Here is a 9,816-nt window from a genome sequence, read left to right as displayed (position 1 = left end):
GCATGGCTGCCGGCTGCCATCTTGGCTGACAGTTAATTTGCATAAGGATATGCTGATTAGCCAATGGGAAGGGTAGCGGTCGTACGCTAATTACCATGTTTCTCTTTTATTAGTGTAGATTGCTTTATTTGTTATAAAAATGGTAACTTCCTAGAATATGGTCGTCAGCTTGGACTTTGAATCTTATATACACTCTCAAGTTAACCTTAATGGTTTCATTGCATTGTAATATAGTAAGAATTTGGCTTAATTCAAAGGTTCTGAAAGGATAAAAGTTGAATCAGGCATTGCCTTGATACCTGCTAGTTATTTTCCCATAGTTCAACTTTCTAATATTCTTCCTGTCCTCCAGGTATAATGGTAATTGTGCTAAAGTCACCATTAAGTTTTAGTCACTTGAGTTGTTTTTTTTTATAAACATTCTTGGTTCACCTAGGAAGAGGGATGCATGTCAGGAAAGGCTAAGTTATGCTGTGGTAACAATGACCCCAAAATTTCAAGGGCTTACAGTTTTATATGTCATTCATGCTGCAGATCCATTAAAAGTCAGTGCAGTTCTGCTCTAAAATATTTTCCTCAAGGGTCCCAGTTGGTGGAGAAGCCCTCCCTATGTAGACCCCTGGATCTCACCACAGAGAAAAGGAGGACATGGGATGCATCAATTTTTACGTTTCTGCTTGATTACTCAGTTTACTGGCTAAAGCAGGTCACATAGCCAGGCTGTACTTAATAGGGCAGGAATGTGTAATCCTCTTTGAGAAAGAGGCACCAAACACGGAGAACAATAAGTACACAGTTTACCGCTGGGGTGGCTCCTAAGAGGCTTGGAGCCGCCATAAAGCTGTGCCTGTGAGTGATGGCCCTCTAAGGTGGCTCACCCTCTTGAGAACCTCACTGAAGCCACAGCAGACTTCCTCCCCGGGCCGTTCCTGCACGTCCGGCCATGGGTCTGAGTGTCCTCTTCTGCATGTTTCTTTTTTTAAAAGCTCTCTCCTTCTCAGGGTCAGTTCCAGACTATGTATGGGAGCTGGGAGCAGTTCCCATAAGAGGTCATGCTTCTATTGAAGGTAAAGGAAGTAGGTGATCCCTAAGGTCAATCTCCAGTTCCAAACATTTCTTAGAATTTTGCCTGAATATTGGGTTCACTAGTTGTTCACTGCTAGATAAGGAAGGAGCAGATTCATAATTTGCTGTCTCTTTATGGTATTTACTGCCTCAGGTGGTTAAACATTGTATTTTTAGTCTGAGCCAGTCTTTGAAAGGATCAGGCAAGGGAAACTAGAATTTCTCCCCCTCTGTAAATCACCAGGCATTAATTTATTCAGCATAATCCAGAGTATTCTGATAGTGGGCCAATACCACTGTGGGATTCCAGGGGCTTCTGCTGAACTTTATATCCAGAGAGAAGAGGTAACGGGCGATAACTAAGGCTGAAGAAATCTAATGTTTTAGTCATTGGTAATACTTTGGAGACCCAAGAATTATCATGTCGCTGCTGGGTGTTGGTGGGTTTTCTTTAGGGAAAAGAGTCTACTTTAATGCTCTCCCTTAAGTTTTCCAAGACAGCCCCAGCTGGTGTGGCTCAGTGGATAGAGCATCGGCCTGGGGACAGAAGGGTCCTGGGTTTGATTCCAGTCAAGGGCACATGCCCAGGTCGTGGGCTCAATCCTCAGTGGAAGGCGTGAAGGAGGCAGCCGATCAATGATTCTCATCATTGATGTTTCTATCTCCCTCTCCCTTCCTCTCTGAAATAAATGAATATATTAAGTTTTCCAAGACACACTAGGGAAATTCCTCCACTGATACTCAGTGATGTAGGTGATACGTTAAAAACGTCTCAGTGCCTCACGGGAAAGGACCTGATTTGTCACTGAGGCTGAACTCTTTAATGGGTATAGTGGGTATCTTATCCAGTCCTTGGCAGTTCTGGCCAATCTAGCAGTCCCTAAGGAATTGTGCTGATTTGCTCAGAAACCTGCAGTGACATGGCCACACTGAGTCAACGGACATCAGACAGAGCACAGCCCCTGAACACTGCTGTTCTTTGGCTGAAGCCTTACCTGTTGTGTTATTTTTTGTGGGGGAGAAAGAGGAAAGAATCCTAGGAGGGCTGGCATTCTTTTTCAAAATAAAAACGTCCTGGCCTTTTCATTTAGATTGCTATCTAGAGCCTCAACCTAATTTTAAAGCCCTGTGGCAGATTCCTAAGTGGCAGTTCCTGGTGAAATAACCCTCAGGATGTTTCTACTTCCCTGGGATACTGATTTTACATTTCCAGTTTGGAAAGTCACTGCAGGGATGCAGCGCTCCACATTTTTGTTTGGGCTGTTTGTGATGGACTTAATTACACAAGTGGCTTCTTCAGGACGTTGGTCACAGATGCATCCTATTTCCCTGTGCGTCTCCTTTTTTGTCTCTTGATTGCCACAAGGCTGTTTGTTTTGGACAGGGCCTCTCCCCACCCTTCACATTCTCTGCTTCCCTTCCATCCTGCCGGACGGTCCGGGCTTGCCTCTTTCAGAGACCTACATCCTGAGTAGCCTAGTCATCCCTCTTGCAAAGTTCTTTATTTTCTCTGCTCTCCAATGGTTTTCAAAAACCTTTTCCCGCTTCTTTCTGAAATCTTTTTGCCTCACTACTTTGATTCAGCATAATCCAGAGTATTCTGATAGTGGACCAGTTCAGTCAATGTGGGATTCCAGGGGCTTCTGCTGAATTTTATATCTAGAGAGAAGAGGTAACAGGCGATAACTAAGACTGAAGAGATCTAATGTTTTATTCATTGGTAATACTTTGGAGACCCAATAATTACCATACTCTTTTTTTAAAAAAAATATATTTTTATTGATTTCAGAGAGAAAGGGAGAGGGAGAGAAAGAGAAACATCAGGTGAGCGAGAATCATGGATCAGCTGCCTCCTGCACGCCCCATACTGGGGATTGAGCCCGCAACCCGGGCATTGCCCTTAACTGGAATCGAACCCGGGACCCTTCAGTCTGCAGGCCGATGCTCTATCCAGAGAGCCACAACAGCCAGGGCTTATCATACTCTCTTAAGGTTGTGGTAGTAGCTTTAGAAATTCGCAAACATGCTGTGAAATACCATAGGTTAAATAAGAAACACCACAATAAAAGGTAGATGAAGGAGCGCCCCCCCCCCCTTTATAGTCATCCCCTGGAGTTGGCCCTCTGAATCACTACATGAGGAACAAAGTGGTTTGTGTAGATGGTTCACCTAGCCTACAACTCTTCAGTTTCATTGCATAAAGTCGTCAAGGGGAGAGCTCTGAGGAGAGAAGAGTCTGTACACAGGGAAATTGAGATTACACGTTTTTTTTTGCAAAACATAACTGCAGTTCTTCCCAGTGCAATTTGCAGAGTAACTCTGAGTCATCAAATAAAGTCAAGGGAAGGAAGCAATTTTCCAGCACAGCTTTTGAAGTTTGGTCCCATCTGTCCTTTTCTTTCTAGGTGCTTGGAAGTTCTGGTAAAACATACACATGTTTGGCTTCTTGTCATTACTGTTCATGTCCTGCGTTTGCCTTCTCCGTGCTCCGGAAGAGTGACAGCCTGCTGGTGAGGATGGCGCAGTCTCTTCCCACTGCCATTGAATTAGGGAAGAAATTGATAGCCCTTACTTCACGGCTTAAAAGTTGTACAACGTGGGAATTTTACTACATGTTGAAACAACTTGTTTATTATCTTTGACCTCAGTTAGTAATCTCTCTTGGGTTTAACCTCCCAAAATGCTGTGTCATTTTTAGAAATACATCAACCCCAGTTTATTACTGAAAGGGTCATGGACGAAGCGTTTGGGAGGACAAGATAGTCCTGAATGGGTTGGCACTGAAAAGTTGGCACTGGGGGATGAGGTAACCCAGTAAATGTATGAACCAAACTGGAACCAAGTTGGCAACTTTCCATGTCCCCAGCTCCAGCCATGAGGTGTTTCTTCCCACTGCCCATAAAACAGCCTGGCACTTCCACCTGAGGCAGGAGAGCACAGTGGTGCCTTTGCCTATTTCACAGGAGTCCAGAGCCTCAAGCAAGGAAAAGACATACAACTCTTTACTCCAAGGAGAAAGCACCACTCACCTGAGAGTAGGTAGCTATTTTTTAAGTCTTGCCAAAGAAGAAAATTATAGCATCCATCCCATTCTTACCCTTTGTTTTACACTCTTAACTTCATTAAACATCTTGGGAACTCGGTAGCAAATTGGGTATCCCATTGTACGAGTGGCTACATTCATAGCTGATGTGCCATAAGCTTATTTCACTGTTAAGTGACATGATTACACCAGGCCCCTTCAATATCTAAAGCCGTGTTGTGGGTTCAGTGATACAGGGTCCAACATAGATCATCTCTCCAGAGCTGTGTACAGGCTGGTGTATGTGAGGGTTCTGCCAGCCCACCTTTACCCCTCCGCCCCCCCTCATCCCCTAGAAGTGTAACAGGTTAAAGAAGCAGACTAGATTCTGAGCACATGGTTAAAATGGGGACAAGAGCTGTTCTCAGGAAGGAGCTGTCAGATGTAAATGAGATCATGTGAAGCACCTAATAACACTGCTTCAGGAAGGCTATTCATTGCTATTAGCAGCTTTCTGAAGGTAAGGAAGAAAGAAATATGACTTAGGACTCAGATGAGGAGCCTGTTGTGGTTATATACCTGTGCCAGCCTGTTTCCCACACAGCAGGCTAAGTAAAGCTTCCTTTGTGCCCTCTGACTTCTAGAAAGAATACATCTGTCGCAGCTGTGTCTGCAGTTTCTAAGCAATGCGTTAAAGGCCCATAGTCTGTGCCCCACTCCTTTCCGGCTACTGTAATGGTAGTGAGAGGCCTTGGTTAGCCTGGCTGTCGCAGTTTCTAACCGTCTGTGTGTTTTATATTCCAGTGCAAGCATCTCTTAGCAGTTTATCTTAGTCAGATTATGGGGACCTGTCAGCAGCTAAGTGTTTCGGATAAGCAATTGACGGACATATTATTGATGAAGAAGAATCAAGAAGCATAAAAGGTACAGACTATCATTATCTTTCGAAATAGAAGTAGCAACAAAAGTCCATTTAACCTATGGCTCATAGGGAAGAGAGATGAAATAGATCCAGAAAGTTGTTACTGTCCCTTTTTTCTTATGGACTACAGGAGGCACTGTGGTTGGAACCCAGGATGTGTGTATGGTTTGAAGCCCTGTACAAGTCTCCTCATGAAAATCTGAACCAGTTTCTAAGCCCCATGGCTAAAAAATTTCCTAGATGGAATCAAGCATTTTAGACTTAAATAAAGCCTAATACCATGTCTTATCCACAATTAGATTCTTAACTGAGGTACTAGTAATTTTAAGAGGTTGAAATGCAAGACAAAACTGAGTAGGATGAAATGTAGATGAGTAAGTGTTAATTCTTTACCTTGGGTTCAGAAAATTATTCTGCAGCAATGAAAGATCAGAGCAGAGATGTGGCCAAACAGCAGCCAAGTATAAACAGATTTACTGGGGTTCTGGTTTCAGGAGCTTCAGAACCTGTGGTGCTGGTGCCAAAATAGCTCCAGTCGGCTGTATTGTTAGAACGGTAGTATCTAGACCAACGGAAGTACTGGTTTTGTGCTACATGCATTTCTGAGCTTTTAACAAGCCAGATGAAGGAAGGGACTAAAATTCATGTGCTGAAGGAAGCAGAGGAAACTACTATGGATTTCTAGTCTGAAGAAGAAAAGGCAAAAGAGAGACCAAGAAGAGTGCTAGGAGGGAGGAAATGGGGCTATTTGGACCCCCAGGAGAGTGCAGACGAGTTATGATGGTGGAAACGAGACAGATGCAGCACTTTACAGGTACAGCTGTCTGTCCACCGCCAGAATGGGATCCAAGGACGGGAATGTGCTGTGAGAGGGCTTATAAACCTGCATTGTCTACAGGGATATTGCAGAAGCAGCTGACGCGGTGAACAAACAGATGAAAAAGATCTTACAGCCTAGGAAACCTCAACCCTGTGTCCCCAAAGCGTGAGGTGCTAGTGAGTGAATGCTGTGTGAGAAGGCCATGATGTGGCAGTGTTCTGTGGTGGGCAGAGCCTTTTGTTATGATGAGGTGTGGCAAATAAACTATGAAGATTTTTCTGCTGCTTGGGAAACTTCAAGTGGGTATAAGCTTATATTTTTAAGCAGACTTTAGGATAAAGAGTAGAAGGGACATGCAGCTCTGTATGACAAGCCAGTGCAGCACCCTAAGCTTGATTTCTTTAAGTTTTATTTTATTTCACCCAATATAATACACAATTGTATAATTTTACTTAGTAAAAATTTCACACTTTGAGATCCAGCAAGTTGGCAAAGCTTGAAGTTGGTAGAGAAGTAAAATTCACTACTAGTTCTAGGAGGGGGAAAGGGAATCTGATAGAAGAAGGATCCCTTCTCTAGTTTCTTTCTCTAGGGTTGTTTGCTATATATGGAAAAGAATGCTATCAAAATGTTATCTGATGATGTTCTACTTAAGAACTTACAGGAGTGTCATTTCCCTAAATTAATATAGTAGTTTCTTGATCAAAGAATTATACTTTTAATTTTCCTGGTCTCCTTCCTAGAAATGAGTATACACTTTTAGTATGTCCAACTTTTATTTTTCCATTGCCACTAAGTTTAAAAAATATTTGTATTATAATAATTCACAGTGTTTCACAGAAAAATAGTTTTATTCATTTTCTACCATAAAAAAGGCCGACTTTAAAAAAAACAAAACATTATTTTACAATCCATTCAAGTTGTCAGCATCATCCACACAGTGAGAGCATCCAGACAGGACCATATGTATTTGTCAACCCTTGGAACCTACTAATATCATGTACATATTAGTTAGATATGTGGTAACTCCAGGGAGATGCTCAAAAGAGGCAACCCATATGCTTCTGAGGCATGACTGTCTTTCACATGAGGATCATCCAATCATGTCCTGTCCCTCTGTTTATTGTGGATTTGTGCCTTTTGAAGAGGACAGAGTCCATCCAGGTCATAGGCCCATGTCGAGAGCAGGCTGTGCCCCCGCCTGCCCATTCCCACTCTTGAAGACATCTGTCTGGCAGAGAACATACCTGGAGATGAGTTTGTGAAAAGTATAGCGGAAGTCTCGGTTCCTGTAGGCATAAACAATGGGATTGACAACTGAGTTGGCATGTGACAGGAGAATAGCCATATTCATTGCCCACTTGGGCTTCTCCTTAGCCTGAACTGGATGAAAAAGGGTGACACAGTTGATGGCATGCACTGGTAGCCAGCACACAGCAAAAATCCCCACGATCATGGCCAGGGACTTAGCAGCGTGGATCTCTCGCTGGAGGATGGTCCTTGAGTGGTCCATCAGCTCAGTGCGCTGAAGCTGCCTGCAGGCCACCATGAAGATCTTGATGTAGATCACTAGCATTATGAGCAGTGGGGGCAGGACACACCCAAAGAAGTTGAAATACACCATGTAGCTCATGGGAACCACATTCTCAAAAAGACATTTCACAAGGCAGCAGCTTTCATTCATGGTTCCACCCCAGGGCTCTGTGCAGTTGGTGGCACTGTCTTTACTGTTCCAGCCCAGGAAAGGGGTCAGTCCAATGCCAAAGGCAAGCACCCAGAGGACAGCAATGACTCTTCTCGCTCGGGTCCCAGTGACCAAACTCTTGTATCTGTTGAAAAGAACATCATCTGTTATTGTCATTTTATAGTTCTCTGCAACCAAGTCCAGAATCCCACCTCTGCTATTTTTCCATGACCTTTACTCCTAACAGCTGCTAAGATTCACCGTCAAAGGGTACCATGGCCTTTACTCTCAACACTAAAGACACACAAACAGGTATAAACAGCTTTGCTCTACAAGTTCAATAAGAGTTTCATTGACTTACTAACTCACCTCTGTTTAGTGGCAAATTATGGTCAATGGAAACAAGTGTAGAAGTCTTCAAGGTTATTTTCTACTTACCCAGATACTGACCCTTGAATCTAAGTCTTATATAAGGCACTGTTCTAGGTGGTTGAGATACACCAGTGAACAGCACACACAAAGATCCCTACTTTTAAAGGGACTTACATTCTAGTAGGGGAAACGGATAAAAAACAACAAACATGAGTTAGTAAATTATGGGGTATGGTAGAAGGATATACATGTAATTTTTTTTTTTTTAAGCAGCTTAAGGAAAATCAACTGCCAGGGACAGTAGTGAAAGAGGTCTGTTAAGGGACACTTGGGTGACAAGGTGACACCTGAAGGAGTGAAAGTTGGCCCTTGGCGTCAGCACTACGTGGTGGCTCTGGTCAAGAATCCTTCTGGTCCCACAAATACACAAGAGGTTTGCCTTGGACTCTGGGAGGAATCATCGCTGAATACTTCTACTGGAGAACACAAGGCTGGCAAAGTCCCCATCTCTGCTAGCAGCAAAGTTGATAGGAATTGGGAAATACCTTAGCGAATATTAACTTTTAAGTAAGTTTAAACCATTAAATTGTATTTAAAAATCACTAGAAATCAGAATATACATTATAGACATATACTGTACTGTACATATAATGTACTGCTATAAAGTAGTCCATATGTGGCTTATAGCAAAGCAATAAATTTAGCCATTAATAACTGCTCCATAATAGGTATTCAATGTAATTATTGAGTAAGTGAAATAAAATCTTTCCTTCTGGGAGGGGAATTTGGAAATAATTAGATACACATTACCTGAAGACTTGTCTATGGAAAATGTCCAATTTTCTTTGTCTGCAGGATAAAGCCCATACTTTTCAGCATGACCCACAGAGCCCTCCAGGCCTCAACCCACATGCCCAGTGCCTGCCATTCCTAATCAATGGCTCATCTGGCTCAGGCTGCTCTCAATATCACATAAAACACGTCTTCTTGTTTCCAGGGTCACCTCCTTTTCTGATCACTTCTCAGGTAGTGGTGGCCAGTCCCACTCTGCCTCATACACACTCTGGTTATAGAACTTGTTTTATCTGTTACATTTGTCCTCTCAATTAGAATGTCAACCTCTTAAGGACTAGGGCCTTGTACCTTTATATTGATATTCCCAGGACCTAACACAGTGCTTGGCACATAGTATAGTATTTTTAATAACATAACCATTATGAATACAGTCCTTATGAATACAGTCCTTATTTGTTACCTGATTTATTATCAAATAGCTTTATTTTTTAATCTATTTTTCTTGATTTCAGAGAGAGTGGGAGAGGGAGATAGAAACATCAATGATGAGAGAGAATCATTGATTGGCTGCCTTCTGCACGCCCCCTACTGGGGATTGAGCCCAAAACCCGGGCATGTGCCCTGAATGGGAATCGAACCCTGACCTCCTGGTTCATAGTTCGACACTCAACTCCTGAGCCACGCAGGTCAGGCTGTTATCAAACAGCTTTAAAACAAGATTCTACTTATTGAAAATACTTGGTTCTGTGGCCTGGACAAGCAGAACTAATACAGTTTGCTGAAGAAGTTACCTGAGATCTTACCTCATAATTGGAAGTGGGAGTGATCTTTAATCTCTTCTGCTCCCTATTAGAGCAGCAGTGGGCAGTTCAGTCGTGGAACCTTTACAGAAGACCTGGGCTTAGTGGCTCACTGAATTTTTCTTGGCCAATAAATCCACCCTTTCTGCTTCCTCCCTCATTCAGGAATGGAAGCCATTCCTTAAAAAAAAAAATGTCATTCTTGGCCATTGCCTCACCTAAGATATGAAGAATGCAATTAGTCCCTGCAGGATAACAAGGGAGCCTCTAACGTCCAAGCACTTAGAGCAGTGGTTCTCAACCTTGGCTGCACATTAGAATCACCTGGGAATCTTT

The 9,816-nt window shown here is 42.9% G+C and overlaps 2 protein-coding genes across 2 annotated transcripts in view; one reads left to right on the top strand and one right to left on the bottom strand.

The window, feature by feature from the left end:
- ZSWIM7 (zinc finger, SWIM-type containing 7) overlaps positions 1-6,128 on the top strand; it is an 18,711-nt gene extending 12,583 nt beyond the window's left edge. Inside the window, exons 5-7 of the mRNA XM_005870192.2 lie at positions 3,471-3,575; positions 4,892-5,011; positions 5,908-6,128. Coding sequence (XP_005870254.2) covers positions 3,471-3,575; positions 4,892-5,008 — 222 coding nt within the window. The 3' untranslated portion in view covers positions 5,009-5,011; positions 5,908-6,128. The remainder of the gene's footprint in view (positions 1-3,470; positions 3,576-4,891; positions 5,012-5,907) is intronic.
- Positions 6,129-6,245: 117 nt separating this feature from the next.
- The window catches only part of ADORA2B (adenosine A2b receptor), a gene marked incomplete at its 5' end in the record, with an annotated part of 23,776 nt that continues 20,205 nt past the window's right edge, over positions 6,246-9,816 (bottom strand). Inside the window, one exon of the mRNA XM_005870233.2 lies at positions 6,246-7,658. Within this exon, the coding sequence (XP_005870295.1) occupies positions 6,995-7,658 (664 nt within the window). The remainder of the gene's footprint in view (positions 7,659-9,816) is intronic.

The sequence above is a fragment of the Myotis brandtii genome, unplaced genomic scaffold, assembly GCF_000412655.1.
Source record: "Myotis brandtii unplaced genomic scaffold, ASM41265v1 scaffold314, whole genome shotgun sequence".
In the NCBI taxonomy this organism is placed as follows: domain Eukaryota; kingdom Metazoa; phylum Chordata; class Mammalia; order Chiroptera; family Vespertilionidae; genus Myotis; species Myotis brandtii.
This window is presented reverse-complemented; position numbering and strand designations above follow the sequence as displayed.